At 43.9% G+C, this 19128-nt stretch overlaps 1 protein-coding gene across 23 annotated transcripts in view; it reads right to left on the bottom strand.

The window, feature by feature from the left end:
• The window catches only part of SYT16 (synaptotagmin 16), a 105247-nt gene that overhangs the window by 23621 nt on the left and 62498 nt on the right, over window positions 1-19128 (bottom strand). For 21 of the 23 annotated variants that reach the window (XM_033061626.1, XM_033061623.2, XM_033061630.1 and 18 more), the window contains one exon: window positions 801-1057. In XM_033061626.1, coding sequence (XP_032917517.1) covers window positions 801-1057 — 257 coding nt within the window. Of the gene's footprint in view, window positions 1-800; window positions 1058-18536; window positions 18662-19128 lie in introns of all 23 variants that reach the window. The other 2 variants (XM_033061640.1, XM_033061639.1) reach the window with 1 other exon arrangement.

The raw sequence follows: 19128 nt of genomic DNA, 5'->3' as shown, positions 1-19128 counted from the left end.
CCTCAAAGCCTTGCTGCTCAGAGGCTGATGGAGGTATGAGTTTTCACAACTCTCTTTTAACTCAGGCAGAAGATATGAACCTCTGTTCATATTTGAATGTGTCTGATGCAAGCTGATATTTTTCCAGAAATTTAATCCTGCAGTAAAATAATGAAAATCAACTAATCACGCAGAGAGATTAGGAGAGAAAAAGGGGATGCAAAGTTATCAGGTGATTATAATACCTTAAAATCTGAAATGTTTCATCAAGGATTCAAAATAAAAGTGCAGAACTAAAGGAAAGCAGACTCAGGTTCTTTCTTTCCCTAAAAGTTTGCCTGGTTTCAATGGGGACAAGATTATGGTCACTTGGTCAGGTCACAGGCCGCCCCCACCAGCTGCCTCCAGCTTTCCAGATTATTCCCATGGTCTAAGTCATTGAAACTACCTGGAAAAAGCACATCTAGATGTGACCCAGTGACCACACACCATGTCCTGGGACACACACCCTGCACAGCCAGTGGCCAAGCCCTGGGCCACCACAGAGCTCCTTGCTGAATGTCAGTAATGCTGCTGGGTAGCTAAAGTTCCAATTTCAGTTCAGAGTCTGCAGTCAGAAATCAAACAATGAAAGCATTTCTGTGAAGTAGCTAGAGGTAAAACACCAGAAAACAGGGGAAACACAAATGCTCATGCACACAGGAGTACCATCAATACCCTGTGCTGATCAATTTTTCACTTTATTTCTCCTCTAACCTTTTCTGGCCCCCAATATCCTTCAAAAGCCTTCACCATGTGTAATAAATGAGAATCCACCATACCTCAGGGCTCCAAGCTGATGAGCTGTCTGTAGCATCATTTACTCCCAATCCCTGGTTGGCAAATGTTGTCTCCATTTCCAGACGTCCTTCCCTGTGTGACTGGCTGACTCCATCCCCAGTTCTGGGCTCCATCCTGGGCCCTTTGTGCTGCCCAGTGCCTTTATTCCTGGTTGTTGTTCTTGAATCAACAGATCCGTGGTCATCTTCATGACAGGAGATGTTGTCTTGGTAACTCAGTTGGCTTAGTCCATCCAGATCTAACAAATTTCAGCAAGAAAATAAATTCAGAGGGATTAGAATAAATTCCTCCCCCTTCCAAAAGGTGCTTTTCTCTCCTTTATTTTTTTTAACTTTTCCCTAATCCCCAGTGCTTACAATAGATAATTTCTCTTTCCTGAAGCACTGAACCTATAAAATAACCAGTCCTGTTAAAATCAGCATTTGTTGGAGGGGGTATGGCTGTTCCTCACCCCATCCTGAACTGAGAAACCCATTGCCTTTACTTAAAGAAGTTATCCACAAAATGCAAGTATCAGTGTAGTGTGTTTCTACAAAGAAGCACAGCAGAGGCCTGATGAACAGGTATCACAATTTCCTCCTGTGCAGGAGGAGGAGATGACAGGAGTCAGCATTGTCCTCAAGAGCATGGTGCTTGTGAGGAAAGCAGCATCACAGACATAACAGAGGGGCAGCATTACCCTCTCACCCATCCCTGAGAGCTTAGATGTGCATGACCAGCTCCAAAAACCAACTAGGAATCTCTAAATCCTGTGCTTGGGCTGAATTGTCCTCCCAAGGACAACTTAAGGGAGATGTATTACCTAATTTCCTAACTGCTTTTATTGGTTTTAATTCATCTTGTCCTGCACACACGTACTCCATGGGCTAGAGTAAGTTTCATTAATGAGAATAAAATAATCCTCTCTGATTCACACCACAGATTCCTTTTCTACACCACTGAAATCTCTATAATGAACACAGGGCACTTTTCTTGAAAGCACCAGGAGAGCTCTGTGGATGGAACAGCACAGATAATTACATGTCCAGGGACACAGATGGGAATAACATCATGATTTAGCCTTGGATGTGTTCTGCAAACACTTTCAGAAGAAAACCAGGGACATTCCTCCTCCTAATGCATCTCAGGACGAGCCTTGCTTCAGGAACATGGAAAGAGATTCTGCCTCCATCTCTTTCAAATAAGAAAAAAGCAGCCACAGTGAAAGAATGGCTTGTACTTCCAGACAGCTGATGATGCAATGAAAACATAACAATTCCCTTTGCCAACAGAGCTGTTTGGGGTTTAAAGGTCCCACAGAAGGAGGAGAGGTTGGAAGGGGCCTTGGAGGTCATCTTCAAGATGAAGGGCCACGTCTTTGTTTGTTCCTACAAAGGGTGCTACTAAAGACCAATCCTTTTTTTTTAAATTTTGTCTCAAATTCAAATTTTAAAAGATAGCATTAATTACTTTGTTTAATACAAAACTATTAGTTTGCTTCTGTTAAATGAATCAATGTTTTTTGTTCTCTGTCTGATAAATGAGATTGAGAATCTGGTGGCAGGGGACGTGGAGGAGGCTGAGGTGCCCCACAGCTTTTTCTGTCTCAGTTTTTACTGTCAAGTGCTTGTCCCACAACTCTCAAGGCTGTGAATCTCCAGGAGAAGATCAGGTTTGAGACCCTCTGAGGGACTTGAATATCCACAAATCCATGGCACCTGATGAGACACTTTCCAGGATCTTGAGGGAGATGATTCAAGATAGAAAAACCTCGACCTGCTAGAGCAGGTCCAAAGCAGGGCCATGGAAATTATCTGAGGGCTGAAACACCTTTTTGTGCATGAAGACAGGCTGAGACTTGTGGTTGTTCATCCTGGAGAACAGAAGGTGTCAGGAAGACCTATTGCTGCTTTTCAATACTTGAAGAAGGTTACAAGAAAGATGGAGAGACACTTTTTGCCAAGGCTTGTAGTGACAGGACAAGGGTAACGTTGTAAACTGAAACAGGTGAATTTAGACTGGATATAAGGGAGAAATTCTTTGCTATGAGGTGGTGAGACCACTGGCACAGGCTGATCAGAGAAGCTGTGAGTACCCCAGCTTTGGATTGCTCAAAGCCAGGCTGCATGGGGCTCTGAATAACTAGATCAAGGCAGGGAGATTGGATGAGATTCCAACCTGAGCCATTCCATGATCCTCTACACATCCCTCTGTCTTAGAACAAAAAGGACAAATCTTTCTGAGTGGAAGAAATTCTATGTTTGGCCTTAGCAGCAAATATAATGTTTCTGATGCTTATCTGCTCCACACACACAAAATTCCAAGGAGAGGAATGGGGATTATACTCAGAAAACATTTCCTCCAGGTGAACAGAAGTCCTTGCTCCTGTCCTTGGTTGCTCTTGCAATTCAAGTACTCAGAAATTAGGAGAATAACTTTATCCCATTTCTTCAGCTATCTCCACTCTCCCCCCCAGTAAAATGCTTCAAGCACAGGCACTTCAGCCAAGAAGTCTGAGAGCATCTCACAGCTTTGTAATTATGGTCCTCTTCCTCATGGGAGATGGTCCTTCAGGAGCAAAGAGGGATCCAAATTCATATCTCTCAAATTCCAGGTGAGTGCTCTTCTCACTCCCTTCTGAAATGCAAAACCCATCTCTTCTCCTCCTCCTCATCCTCCCATCTGGCACACCTAGTTCTGAACTGAGAGTCCTCATTGTCTTGCCTCTGCCCCAGCTGAAAGTCTTGAGTGAGGGCAAAAAGTGATTTTGGTTTTTTGCCATTACTCCCCTTCTTCTCTACAAAGTCAGAAAACAGAAAGAACTCAACACAAGAGCATAAGCAAGAAATAAAATAACAGAAATTCCACGCATTTACTGAGACTGAATGGATGCAGGCACTCCTTAAGGCATTTAATTAGCAAGCCAATGTCTAATACACATTTAAACAGTGGGTCATCCATCAAAGCACACACCACACAGCAGGCTTTCAGAATAAAATGCTTCTGTAGTAAGAAATTATCCTCATACAATTGTCTTGTGGGTTTGATTCCTGCTGGGATAATATCTAGATCAATAATAGAGGAATTTTCAAAAACTACATTAAAGCCATAAAAGTCTACCCATAACAGGAGAACTCCAGAAATATATTAATAGAGCAAGCCATCTCCCTGAGACTCAGGCACAAAATGAATGTGTTAGGAAAGAAAATGTAGTATTCAAAGGGAAGTAAAGAAAAAGGTGATTCACCCAAACCAATCAGTGAAACAGTCTGGCTTTTTCTTTAAATTTAAAGCAGTTTGGTAGGAGATAATCACGTATAAATACCAGTATCAGATCATCATTACAGGTAATAGACCAGCTATACAGACTAGAACAACTACACCTCTCCAATTACATCCGTTTCCAACATTATATTCACAAAATAAAAATGTTGAAAACAAAAGTTCCTCCTGTAAAGGAAAAGGTCAGAGCAGTAAAATGCCTGTAATTTACCTGAGAGATCTTTAAGGAAGAAAATGTCAACCGTCTTTTGAATACCTGATGTGAATAAACAGCACAGCATCAGGGACAGGGGTTGAGGCAGCATTACCTGAACTTTAATTAGCCAAGAGTCCCTGCAGAGCAATAGCAGACAATTCCAAGATTAAGGGCAGATAGTACTGTACAATGAAAAAGTGTGATTTTTCTTAAGAATTCTGTCTCCAAACTTTCTCTTTCAAGTCCCATGTTCACAATCCAGGAAGGAGGCAAGAGGGATACTGGGTAGCAGAAATCACCAATAAATCATAAAAGTCTGTGTTGAGGGCTGGAGAACTGGCTGTGAAAAAACTGAAAAAACTGTCAGATGAAAGGATGAGCATGACCTCCTGATAGAGCCCTAACAGGAACTTGGATATAGGAGCATCTGTCCCAAGATGCAAGGAATGCTTGGCACATCAAACACTGAAAACCAGCCTGGAAAATATTGTGCAGTGCCTCCTCACACTGGCAGGCAAATGTTCTGGCTAATTTACAGTCTCTTCCTTTTTTTTTCAATGACACACAATCTCTGAGTTCTATGAATCATTATATTCTGCCAAATAAATGTCCTGAGAGGTCTCATCACTTCCTAAAACCCACTGCCAGAGTTAAAAGATGAGGACTGGTAGATCTTGCTAAATTGACACCTCATAGTTCATTAACCAGCAAGAAAAACAGGTGAAGAATTTATGTGTGCCTGGTACCTGTGCTGACCAAGGCCAGGATTGCTATGAGAACTCTAAGGAATCACTGTGCTTCCATTTAAAAAAAAATTCAAATAAATTTTAAAAAGCATGTCTTTTCTTTGAGAGAAATTAGATGCTTTAAATTAGATGCTTTCTTTAAGTCATGATGGAAATTAAGAACCTGTTTAATGTAATCCAGAGGAAAAAGGATTTCAGTATGGACCTAGGTAACTCTGGACTTGAAACCCTCCTAGTTGCAAGCAGTGATTTTCTCAAACCCCTCTTCCTACAAGACAGCAGAGCTATGGCTTAGTGGGCCTGAGGCATATTTGTCCTTGCAAATCTCTTGCCTGGCACCTGCTACAGCCCCAGTTCCAAACCCCTCTGCAGCACCCCTGCCCCCCTTTGCACTGAGACAAACCCACAGGGAGGCCAAGCAGCGCTCCTGCCCCTGGTTATTTTGGGGTTAGCCACCAAAAGAGTGCTAAAAACCTTCCTAGAGGAGCCTCAAAGGAGCAGAATCATTATCTAATTACAATAAATCTAAACAAAAATGGCTTGTAAATTTTAGGGGTTAAAGAGAAAAAGGATCTTAAATTTCAAGTGACATTATGCAATCAGGCCAAGATTGTTTAATTTACCACATGCTGGGTTATAGTCTGAGAAGGCTCCATGTTTCCAGAACTAAAATAGGCTCTTTATTAACAGGGTGATTTGCAGAGAGGCTGTGGGCAGAGCTGGCATCCAAGCCCGTTCAATCCCCAGAGCATCCTCCAAACACTTCCTCCATGCTGTGTGCACTCCAGGATCTATTCAGGTTACTACTAAGATTTTTTAACAGGTGAAAAGTTGAAGCTAAATGAATCCAAAGTGCAGACTGTCACAGCAGTGAAAACAGAAGCAGAGGGTCAAGGAAACTCTCCTGTAAGAACACAATGTGAGAAGACTCTGCCATATGCCAAGGCTGAGTGGGAGAGAAGCTATTCAGGGCTCTCCAAGATGCTCAGCTTCACTCTGTGCCTGAGTTTGCTATAGATTTGGGATTATGTAAGAAATTAAAACTACCAGCAACGTGTGTAAAAGGTCTGTTAAGAGTACACAAGGAGAAGCCTCAGGCAAAGTCTGAACCTGCCATGATCCCAGTCTGGACTCTGCACTTCCAAAAGTTCCTTCATCCTTCCCACCCAGAGCATCTGCTCAGCTGGAGCAGTGTGTGATACACCCTTGGGGCACAGGGATGGCTTTACATCCACAAATCTTTGTTTTGTGATCATGGCACCAGCTAGGTACCTCTGAAAATAACACTAAGAGCAGCTCTGCACCGTGTTGTACCAGAAGAGTTTGCTGGGGACACATATCTTCAAATGATTTAACTGCAGGGTGCATTAAATTCTAGCAATTATATTTCAAAATTAAAACATTCTATTGAACTAAGAACAAAGGGCACTTTTATGGCTCTTCCCTCTAATGAACTTCTCCAGATTTTAAAATGTGTTCAGACCAATTTTCTAAATAGCTATGTTTTTAAATGCATTTCATCTCTGTTTGTATAAAAGAGTCATTACATTAGTCCATGGAAGATCATAAAATTCTTCCCTTCTGTGTCATAAATTTTCAGTTTCTGTCATTGCCTGACATTTGGCGTATGCACTGGCAAATGATACAGCATAATTCATTCAATGTTCACCTTGTGTTTGTGAAGTTATTACAAAAGGAGACATTCAGCTTCTGCTAAAAGGCTCACTAAAGAGATGACTTATGTGGCACAGATAAAAAATAATTACAACCAAGTCCTGCAGTCTTTACTCTGGAAAAATTTCCAATAAAAATCAATGAGAATCCCTATGGGTTAAGGAAAAGAATTCAATAACAATATGCAATTAATGAAAATATCTTAATGGACTTCAGCAAGTCTTGGACCTGGACACTTCCCACTAAGTATTTTAGCTGCAGGTAAAATCAGGAAATCAAGTTTAGTAACAGAGAAGGGAAGATCTAGGATTTGTTCTCCACAGCAAAACACCCTCTCTGTGTTGAGGCTACAGAACTCAGACTGCAACTTTTTAAACCTTTTACCATGCAAGCAGCACCTCTGCATCCAGACACCTCTGTCCTGTGCTCCTTGTTGGCTGGAGAGCAAGTGGCTGAATTTGGGTCTACACTCCACACCTACTTTTTATTCAGATACTTCTGATGAAAAACTTCGTGTCCATGACCCAGAGATCTCAAAGTGCTTAATCACATCATGGTTATTGCCTGAAGATGCTGCTTGTTCAACCTCCTCCCTGTATCCCTTCACTGGGACAGAAACACAACTCAGGCTGCTGCTCCTGGCCAAGAAGCCAGAGGACACAGCACACTTCTGACTCTCAGGTGCACCCTCTGGGAAGAAAAAGTGACCAAGAATTTAGGGACGACTGGGGCATGAACTGGGGAATCACCTCTTCAAACCTCTGGAAAGCTTGGTGATGTCATATTGTATCAGCATCATTTACATATTATTAGACCCTGCTCAACTCTGCACGTTAACCTACTTTTATTTTTTTAAAATGAAGATATTTAACAGAGCACAACACAAAGTCACATCACACAGAAGAACAGCTTGTAAAATCATTTGCATGTGCAAAGACAAAGTAGTAAACAAAGGACTTGCAAACTTTTTCATGTTTCCATTCCCCTGCAGCCCCTGCTAAGGTGGGGAGACAACTTTTGTGCAAAAAATGCAGCTCAGATGTAACTCATTGAGGGTAGCACCATGAACACATAAATATGGCACGTGGCTAACAGTCAGTGCTGGCTCCATCTGCCAGCAGCAGGTGAGCTCTGGAGAACAATGTAAATTATAACCTTTAGAAGTGAAGATAACACATTTGAGCACATCCCCATGCTGCCCTGGCCCTCCTGCTGCCATCATGTGTGGTGCATGGGGGTGGCTGTACCCTCACCAGGGCTGAGCATCTTCCAGATGGGGAAAGGAGGGCTCAGAACATGCTTTATATTCCTCGGTTTTCAAGGATGGAAACACTGAGGCATTTTGCTGGTGTCCCTGCCTCAGCAGGAGGGCAGCACAGCAGCAGGAGGTTGGGATGGAGCAGTCACTGTGCACATGTGGATTTGTGAGTGAACAGCCCAGTTATGTGTGCACAGCCCAGTTTGTGTGTGCACAGCCCAGTCTGTGTGTGCACAGCCCAGGTGTGTGTGTGAATGTGAACAGCCCAGTTTGTGTGTGCACAGCCCAGTTTGTGTGTGAATCCTGGGTCAAGTACAGTAATTTCACGAATACAAGCCGCACCATTTTGACTTAGATTTTGCTCTCAAACCGGAAATGCGGCCAATAATCAGGAGCGGCTAATATGTGAATAATTTTCTGACATTTACAACCCCAGAAGTGCCACCCAGGGTGCCGAGCCGAGCGCCTGCCAGTAAAACCCAGGATTTCGCGATTGTTACAAATTGGATACTGTGTTGCGCGGTGGGTGGGGCCAGCTCAGCGCTGGCAGCGTTGGGGGAGAGAGGGAGGGAGGCAGGGGAGTTCCCTACTTCAGGCGGGGGAGAGGCAGGGGGCTCTGTGCTGACATCCCCACAGCTCGGGGAGGAGGCGGGGGGCTCCGCCCCCGCTCTCCGCTGCGGCGCCGGGAGTAGCGGGCACTCCGTGCTCGCTCGCCGCCGCCGCGCCGGGACCAGGCGCCCGCCGCGGGAGCGGGGCGTACTCCGTGCTCGCCCGCCGTGCCGGGAGCGGGGTGTGCTCTCCGTGCCCGGCCGGCGCCGCGGTGGGAGCAGGCCGCTCTCTCCGTGCCCGGCTGGTGCCGCGGCGGGTGCGGGGCTGGGGCGAGCGAACCCAGAGGCGGCGGCCATCCCCAAGCGGCAGCACCGGGCTGGGCCACCTGGCCCCGTCAGCAGCCCCTAGCGGGCTGAGCCTGCACAGCCTTAGTTGAGCCAGTAAACCTGCCATGCTGCGGTTCTGTTACTATTTGGCAACTTTGTTGCACGCGGATCCTCGCTGCGAAAGACAGAGCAGCTTATATTCACGTGCGGCTTATTTATGGACAAAACCTGAAATATTTGCCAACACCCATAGATGCGGCTTATACTCAGTGCGGCTTGTATTCATGAATTTACTGTAACATTCAAATCCTGGGTCCATGGGTGTGAGGCTGTAAACTTAGATAAATGTGCCTTAACATAACGTGAAATTCTGATTATTACAAGAAATTTTGCAAAGGCCATGTGGATGCAGAACTCCTGGACAGCTCCTGACCCACCTGCACCCCCTACCAAATACATCAGAGCCCTTTTGCTAGGAGGGGAGGAGAAGGGTGCAGGATGGAGGAGAGAAGCTGCCCAGTGTGGCCAGGCCACTGCTCTTCCTGCAGCATGCAGGACATGATCTGGTTGCCAAGACTCACTTTGATAATCTCCATGGCAAACCCCAGCAGCTGAGCAAACGGGTGCAGAGGGAGGGAAGCACCTTCCTCCACCTCAAACCTAACACCAGCCTCAGGTGAGCAAAGTGGGACCTGCTTTTACATTCTCTGCTAGGTCTATTAAAAATCTGCAGTATAAAATTGATGGCAAGGGCTGTCACAGCTCCATAAATCTGCACAGCAAGCAGCACTTCTCTCCCAGGACAGAGCAGCAAGCCCAGCTGATCCCAGCAGATGCCAGCTCCTTTCATGCCACCACACTGGTAGGTTTGACCTTCTGGTCTGGTGTGCCACAGTTTGACAATAAGCATGCTCTTCCTGCAGGAAAACTGCTCTCAGTTGAAGGAAAAAAGCGTCTTATTCTGGTAAAAGTGAAAAAAATTTTAAACATTAGTTTGTAAATGGTCGGTGACCAGACATCGTAAAATTTGATTACTTTTATGTAAGCTATTAAAAATAACCTTCTTTGAAATTTTCTTAGATAAAAATTATTTCAAGCTATAACAACCCCTTGGCCTAAATGTGATCTAGCCAAATAATCAAACGACATAAAAATAAACATTCCTTTTCAGCCTGATACCTGCATTTCTACCTGCAGCTCATGTAAGCTCAACAGAATTTATCTAATTGCTCAGCAAATGCTGTGAAGTTCTAATAATACGTGGATGTCTTTTGGGTGATTAAGTTTAAAATTAAAAATTATCCCAGTTAAATCAAAAGTCCACATTTCACTCAAAAAACTTCCTAAAACCCTGTGTAAAATAACATCTTTAGTAATTAAACCATACCTTTCACCATTTTATCAAGCAATGGTAACATTAAAATCCTGGGTCCAGTAACATTAAAATCCTGGGTCCATGGGCCTGAGGCTGCAAACTTAGATAAATGTGCCTTAACATAATGTGAAATTCTCAGTATCACAAGAAATTTTGCCAAGGCCATGTGGATACAGGACTCCTGGACAGCTCCTGACCCATCTGCACCCCCCTACCAAATACAGCAGAGCCCTTCTGCTAAGAGGGGAGGAGAAGGGTGCAGGATGGAGGAGAGAAGCTTGGCATGGTGTGATTTATTATTGGCTGCTTGACTTTGATTTCAACTTCCCCAATCCCCAAGGCACGACTGCATCACTTGTTATGACAGTGGCTGCTATTCCTCACAAACATTTGGAAGCACACAGGCTAATTAAACGGTGGCACTGGGGAATCTGCAGCAAATGCCTGATGTGCCTGCTGCTGAATCGCTGCCTGAGCAGCCGACAGCTCCCTGTCAACTTAATATCTCTGTATTAATAACAGTAACTTAACCCAGGGGAGAGGAAAACCATCACCATTCAAACACACAAGTGGCCTGATTAGCAAAGGACAAGGGGGAAGCATTTTCTACATCACCATGGAAACTTAAATAAAGGGCCCGTAATTACAATCTAAATTCTGGAAAGATAATGAATACATCTTGAGATCTGCAGATGTTGTGTAGCATATACATATTTCCAGCAACTTCAAGTCAATTACTTCTATGCAGCATCTGTTTTACAAATCAACTTCCCACTGCTCGTAACGAGGCATGTGGGATTTTTAATTTTTTTTTTCCCAGAGGAGACAGTGGGGGAAGAAGAAGGGTGACCTCTTTTTTCTGGCAAGGTATTTCAAACTACCACTATTTATTTAGAAATTTCAAACACCCAGTCAGTTACAAAGTTAGCTTACAGGCATCTAAATACACTGAGCTAAAATGCATGAAATAAATAATTCAAGAATTCTCTGCAGTGTTACCAAGTAGAAAGAATAACTTATGATTTGCTCCAAGCTTACCCAAGAAAAAAAATTACTGAATAAAATACATCATGTAGGTGTGAAATATAGAGATACTGCATGCATCCTGTCTGCCTGCATGTGAAAAAACAACAACAAACAACAGTCATTTTGTCTGAACAATGGAAACTTTCCAAATGCCAAATTTCTGCTTTTCCTATACATTTAATGCTGCCTTTGTGAGTCCACTTTCGTCTAAGAGATTTTGATTCTGCTCTACAGAAGTCAGTGAGAGCTTCAATGGAGACATCGCCAAGCCCTGAAGGAAGCAGTAGAACACAAAAAAATGCATTTGATCACATAACCAAGACAATATCAGCACATCTATGCATAATGCATACACCCAGAGCATCCCAGGAGAACTCACTGCCGTGTTCTTTGCTTTTACAGAAGCAGTCACACAGGCCTGGCCTTAAAATTTTCATGATCAGGATGACAGAGAAGAGCAGTGATCTGCAACAGCTCCTACCTCAGCAAAACCTAGAACTGTGCACAGAAACAAAAGCTGGTTTTGGAAAACTGGAAAGGTTTGTAGCAAACAAGGGACTTGTTAAAGGTTCTCAGAAAAAGGAGGAACATTTTGCACAGGGAACACGCAGTAACACACATTGAGCTGCTCCTATCAATTCCAGGGTACAGCTCTGCAGTGGTTTTCAGTCTGGAGCCTTCTTGCAGCTCTTGCTGTCATCCACTTGAACTGGGAATTCAAACTGACACACGAAGTAATGGAGCAAGGAAGGAGGAGGGCACCCAATGCAAGCCATTCCCTTAGATCCCAAATGTGCCAAAAAATGCTGGAGTGAACCCATGCATCTGCTCAGACAGGATAGCCCTGAATAACACCCACTGCTCATTTACTGCCCAGGAGGATTTCTCCTTGCACCATCCCTATGTGCTTTCACCCCTTCCTGCCAGGTCTAACAACCAGGGAGTATTTGGTGTCCTGGGCTAAGGGTGATGTTTGCCCCTCTCTGCTGAGTCCTGCTTTTGCCTCTCCATCTGTCCTCACTCCATGACCAAACCAACCAGGACGCTGCTCAAGGTGAGTTTGTTTGGGTGTTTGCATGTGACACAGGTGGAGAGAATCACAGCTTGGAAGCCTTTGTATCAGGGAATATTTACAACAAAAACAATTTTTAAGAAAAGAGAACAAAACATCAAAAAAGAGAGTAACCAGAAAAAAAGATTTTTTTGGCTCTAACGACCTTTACAGTGGAACAATCCAGCAGTCAGAGCAATACACCCCAATTCTGCACACAGCTGTGCAAAGAAATAGAGGACTGCCCACAGAAAACAGCATGAAAACCAGCATACTTTCCTGTTGTTTCTTTCCTGCTCCCAAAATTGGATTTTAAAAATAGGAACATGGGATTCCAACTGGCTTTCACTGTGCTGCCTAAGGTTCTTCCATAGCTGTAGGAAATGGCAGCCAAGATGCTGAACCACAATCCTCCTTGATTTTCCCAATCACCTACTTTACATCTTACATGTGGAGCAAATATGAGTCAGGCTTCATTTATTCTACTGGGTTCTATTAGCACAGGCCCAGGATTTGTGCAGAAGTGGAAGAAAAAAAAAAAAAAGAAAAAGAGAGAGATTACGAGATTACCCACTGTAGGGGACACTGCTAAGCCAGAAAAACCCCTGGTGTGGCTGCAGTTACATCCATGAGTCAGCCTGCAGCTCCCTGCCAGCTCAGGTTGGGCTGTGTGCAGGAAACATGCAGCTGCAGAGGCAGAAAGGCTCCTTCTGTCAGCAGATGTTGTGTGACACTGGGGACACTGCACGGCACAGGTGGAGCTGAGTGTGCTCTGGGCTGTGGGGCTGGAAATGCTCACGGGCTCAGAAACTGAACACGCTGCTGGATGCCAATGGCTGGTGAGGTAGAAAGCACTGTCCTTTCCTTCCAACACCTTTCCCCTCACCAGTATTATTTTTATGACAGTTTTCCTGGTAGATTCCATACCACAGTGAGTTGAATTCCTTCAGGTTACTCATCCATCATTTCTTCTATTTGTTTGTTTGGCTGGGATGTGAACTTTCTCTAATGTAAAGGAGTCAGTTCATAAACTTCCTCCAGTACATTTAAGGAAGTTTCTCTGGATTGGCACTCATTGCTTTCAGCTAGCAGAAATCAAACTGGCCAAAGAAACATCCAGAAAACTCAGGTTATGACTTTGCTCCTCTTTAAAGCAGTTTCACCACTCCACACAGACCCAGTGTATGCTCAAACCATTCACAGCACCCAACCATCAGCTTCACACCCACAAGCCTTTGTTTGCTGATTAACAGTGTGGAAATGAACTCCCTCCAAAAGATGTTTGTTTGGATTTGATACAGAAAACAACTGCACTGCAACAAGGCAGATATTTATTTTCCCACTGATTTTTCTAATTGAAACTTTGTTTGCTGCCAGAGGGTTGATTCACCACAGTCCCCCTTCACTGTAACACCACAGCACTCCAGGAAAATCACCAGCTCTGGGAGCAGCAGTGGGTGGGGATGTGGTGCAGCAAGACTCTCATGCCTTCAGGACTGAAGCTGCCACCCAAAAGGGACAACCCTGTCCTCCTGCCCTTCTAATCTTCCTTTTGTTCTGGTTTCAGCAACCACATGGCCAACTCACCTGGTTCACAGGGAAGGGGCTGCTGGCTCTTGTTTGGAGGAAGAAGCTGGGCTGAGTCAACACACTCAGCTTGCTCATGATGCCAGGCATGGGAAGCAGCCCAGCTGTGTGGCAGGGGAAGGATGTTCTAGCTCAGCTGCAGTTTTACATCAATTAAAAAAACTCAGGCCCAAGGGTTTTGTAGCTACATTATTTATGGCAATAAGTCTAACCCCCAAACTGACCTTGAGACACAGAGCTCCAGCAAACCACAGCACTCTCACTAATCCAAATTCAGGGCTTTCTCGCTAGCACCAGCCTCATTATTTGCTAGAAAATACTCCCACAACAGCTATGCTGTATAGACTGTACAGGTTTGAATCCCTCTCAGCCTGAGGAGGTAAACTCCTCCAAACACCCAGCCTGGGGGGGCAAATCCTCATGAATCCCTCCAGGGATGCTCCATCTCACAGGGGTACCGAGTTCTTGAGTCACAGGAGTGCCTGCCTGGACATGAGGGAACTTTGAGGTGGTGCAGTGATGCCATGAGAGCATCAGCTGTTTTCATGGACACAGGAAGGGATTTTCTACAGATTTTGCTATGGAGTGATTTAAGATTCCACCCAAGTAGTTCTTGTTGGTCTACAAATAGGTACTGATGAAGTGTCCCTAAGTCCATCTGTGGAAACTGCATGAGAATCACACAAAGAGCATCTGTGAGGTACAGCCCAACCACATTCCTCATCACCTGCACGATCCCCAAAGCCCAACAGTGACATTCCCTGTCTTTAAAACTACACAGTGTTACCTCCGTGACTCTAATCTCCCTATTTGCTTTCATTGCAGAAAATTAATTTTCCCTTTGGTTACTAAAACCACTTGAGGAGTCCACTCCAAATTATGGCTGCTGCCACCAGATCATTACAACAGCCAAAAATTACCAGGGCACAAGGAAGTCCTATCCACACTCCTGTCTGGCAAAAAATGGTGGAGATCAACACCAGCTCACTTTTTGGCAGAGTAATCTCATCTTGTATAAGTTTACATTATGTATAAATGTTATATATATATAACATTTATAATATAATTCTATATACATTAGTAACATTATTATATATATTATATAAAATGTAATACATACACATTACATTAGTGGGTTTGGTGCTGTTAAGCATTGCAAAGAGGACAGGAGGAAGCAGGGATGGATTATCTGTGCTGCCACCAAGCCCCTGCAGGCCAGGCTGGCAGCAATTGCAACAGAAAAGAAAAAACACACACAAAAAAAAAATTAAAAAAAAAAAAAAGACAAACAGTAGTACTGTTTGTGTCAGCACACAGAAATACTATGTTCCAGCTCTGCAGAGTGCTGCTAGTATTGGCTGCACGTAACCCCCACCACAACACAATGAGATCATTCACACCTGCCTCGCCTGTAGTAGGAGAGGGAAGGTGAGGAGGCAGGGTTTCTAGGAGAAAGGCAGCATTTCCCAGATGCTGCCAAGATGCTGTTTATTGGTAAATGAAGTCTCTTGAGTGCTAAACAACCTTCCCAGAGGAAGATAGAGTCGCAACTGCCATATGGAGAGTGGGAAGAGGATGTCACTTAGCAAAAGTGGATCAGAAAATACATGCACAAACACACACGCTCACACACAATTTGTTCTGTTACTGCTCTGAATGGCAAAATCCATTTCATCCTCTCAAATAAATCCTTCTCTACGCAGCTTATGCAACCTTCTAGATGACAGGAGCAGATGACAAGTACTCCTGAGCAGAGCATCCTTCCCCCTGCCCCAGGGAGATGGGCACGAGGGAGCTCTGCCCACCAGACCAGGAGCTTGGTGAAAACCCAAAGACAATGTGTCTAAAATCACTGACTGAGCATGAACAGAAACGCTGACAGGCCCAAGACAGAGCTTTGAGAAATTGTGGTTTGAACTAGTTTGCCTTCACTTCCCCGGCTGTAAAGCTGACATGCCACAATCCGCCCTCCTTTTGGGGCTGTTGTGCTCTCTCATCCCCACTCACATGTGACATCCTGCATGAAGATTCCTTACATTTATAAAATTTGAAGGGACAGGACTGCAAGGGAGTACTTTAAATACAAGTGGGAACATTGTACCATCTTCTCAAGGACAAAAGTCTGTGCACAAACACTTTGAGTGGTTCTGAATTTCCCAGAGAGAAAGCATTCAATGCAAACTCACGTCTGCACTTCAGAAAGCCACGGGCTTGTATCACATTCTTCAGAGAGCAGATGCATGTCTCGAGTCACGTTTGTGCTTCATCCCACTCGAGCTGCCAGGAGTATTTTCTCTGAAGTGTTTTTGTCCACTGTCTGCCTTTGCTTTCATTCCCTTAGTCCTCATGGTGGCATTGATTCAGTGTAGCCTCTTTAAATGTCCTTCTTGGAGCACAGGCACTGATTTTTATAGGGTTACATTCTGGCTAGAACACTGGCTGGCTCCATACTCAGACAGGTGATAAAATCCATAAACACTTCTCAATGTGGAGACTGGCCATCTATCTATTTTAGTCTCAAGTTCAAGCAGAAATTTAATTTATCACATAATCAACATCTTCTTCTTATGAGTATTCTTTGCTATGTGGGTTTACAGGTCCTAATGAAAACCTTGCTTCTTGCCTAGGATTTCCTGTCTGTATGAGGGGTCATTTACTGAGGTCAGGAGTGTTCATATAGAGCAGAAAGAATAATTTCCTTTACTACAGCAATTACTGGCAAAAATCAATGACCCCTGTTAAGCTGGAGGCCAAGATAAGTAAATGCAATAGTGCTTTCTAGATTTAAAAATTCCCAGAGCCTCAGAGGTGTGCTTGCCCTTACACTCGGGCTGAGGAAAACTGGCCAGCCATCGAGACAGGGTCTCACACTTCCGAGCATTCCAAGGCCACAAAAATGATTTTAGTGCAGCTGAAAAGCAGCCTTCAGCTGGCACTGAGGCTGTCCAGTTTTGGGGGGAGAAAAAAAATCTCTAATTGCTCCTTTCCTTTGCAATAGAAGAGCTGTGCTCACCTGTCCATTACAGCAATGCTGTGAGCAGTGCCAGAGAGCCTGGGAGCCCTCACCACTGTGCAGCTCTCACTCAAGGCTCAGTTCTGCTGCTTTTTCAGGGCAGTGTCTGGTGAGACTGAGAACTTAATGGCCACTCTAGCTTTTTCTTTGCCAAGGACAGCAGCCCTGAGGGAGAAGTGGGCTAAAGCCCTCTTGCTTTCACTGCTCAGTCATTGCTGTTCTTCACTTTTTTTCATTATTGCTGTTTTTTTTCCCCTTGAGATTCATGCTGGGAAGCAGGACTGGCAAACTCTACCCTTCTACTCACAGTGCACTACCTTCAGATGTGGTTTGTTGCTCCACTGTTTGCTGGTTTGGATTTTTTTTTTCAATTCTTAAGCCAAATGTGCAATGATGGATCTGGCAGCCTCCCCCTGTCAGCTGAGCATCTCAGCCTGGGGGGATGCAAAGGCTGCTCTCCCTGCCCTGCACTGAGACAGTTTCTCTGTCACAAACACCGAGGTTAAGCAATGGACAGGGGCCTGAGAGAGCAAGTTCATCTGTTTCTGCAAAATTCACAGCTGCACCATTTGCCACTGGTGGCAGCAATCTGCACACACAGAAGACTCTGCCTTGCTGTCATTAACTTCTTAAGTCAAACACCTGGCACTGCAATATTTCCTGCTGAGCTACATTCTCAGTATTAAACTGAGGATCAAAAAAACCTGTGGATTTAAAAAATCCCAACAAAACAAAAACCAAAACTTTTCCTTGCATTTGTTTGAAAACTTGCTAGCACTTTACTACCATCATTTAATTACAGACCAGCACTGGGCAGCAGCCAAACCTGCACTCTATGGTTAACTTGCTTCATGGTGTCTGATGGACATTTGACTTAAAAACCCAAGAATTTCCTTGCTCAAACAATTTATTAGATCCCCAAGCCTAAAATAGGTTTTCAGTAATATGTGTGCTGCTTCAGAGCCTAAGAAAATCTACTCTGGGAGCCAGGAAACATTTCCTAAGAGGCAAAAATGGGATCAAAAACATATTTGATAAAAAGGAGAAGGAGTAATGATGGTTTTTAACTACAGTGTTATTTTATTTCATCTCAGAAGCAATGCTGTCAGTTTAAGAGAAGGGAACATCTACTGAATTTTGTTTTGCATCTCTTTTAAAACAAAAGTATTCTCACCTAGGGCTGCAGGGCTTTTTCCCCCTAAACTAAATAAACTATATATTGGAATGACCTTGTAACAGGTATCTGTGGCTCTTTAATCACCAGTGGCTGTTAAATGAAGCATATCTATTTTCTCTGTTACATTACTATTGGCAACCAGGTCTTCAGTAAGTGCCCAGAAATATTTCCATGGCAACAAAAAGCATTCAGCATTGCTACTGTTTTGTGCCAATTTAGCTTTAAAATATTCTATTGTGGAGAGAAATATGGTACATTAAGTGAAATAAATTCAAGATGCAATGTTCTGAAAAGAATACAAGGATAAACAGGAAACACGTATTTTGCAGAAATGGGAGGGGGGAACTGCCAAATGGAAGGAAAAATGTTCAAAGCTCATTTTGATACTTCTGAACAGCTTTGCTGAATGTCAGCAAGTCCATGTGTCACTCACATTGTCACTTAGGGTTAGGTAAAAAGCTAACAGAAATAAGGATACCTCAAACATCTTCTCTTGATCATTTTAATCCATGTCTGAAATTTTAAGTGCCAGAGTGTTACAGCCTCTCTGCATGTCTAGGTTACCATCAGAAGAGTTCACACTCTTGATGTTAGAGAATGAATCTAAAGGAAAAAGAGGAAATAAAGAGTTGAAAAACGAAATACAAAGAGCATGTGTGTTTTGGATGTGAAAGTTCACTTAGAAGAGTGAAATGAGTTCTTCCACATCAAAGGGTCTGTGGAAGACATTTTGAAATCACAGTTCAGCACTTTCTCTCCCATTATACGACTTAGTTCTGAAAGAAAAAGGTATCAGTTCCCAGCCCTCTAACCCTCACACAGCCAACTTTTGTGACTATGAAGTCTTGAGACCACTGGATGGCCCTTTGTGCAGCACATTGCCAAGATAAAAAGATTAAAGTCTATCTGAGACCATTTGGAATGACAGTCCCTAAGGTGCAAAAAGCTGTGCAATGGTCCCTGAAGTGCTTGGTGTGGAAGCAGAGAGCTCTGGAAGGAGCACTGAAGGTGCTGGGAGCTCTGTGGCTCCAGCCTTCTAATCCACAATGGCTCCAGGAAGGTAAGGGACA

This window comes from Catharus ustulatus, chromosome 6 (assembly GCF_009819885.2).
Source record: "Catharus ustulatus isolate bCatUst1 chromosome 6, bCatUst1.pri.v2, whole genome shotgun sequence".
Taxonomy (NCBI): Eukaryota; Metazoa; Chordata; class Aves; order Passeriformes; family Turdidae; genus Catharus; species Catharus ustulatus.
The sequence above is the reverse complement of the archived record's forward strand: the minus strand, read 5'-3'. Positions and strand labels throughout refer to the sequence as shown.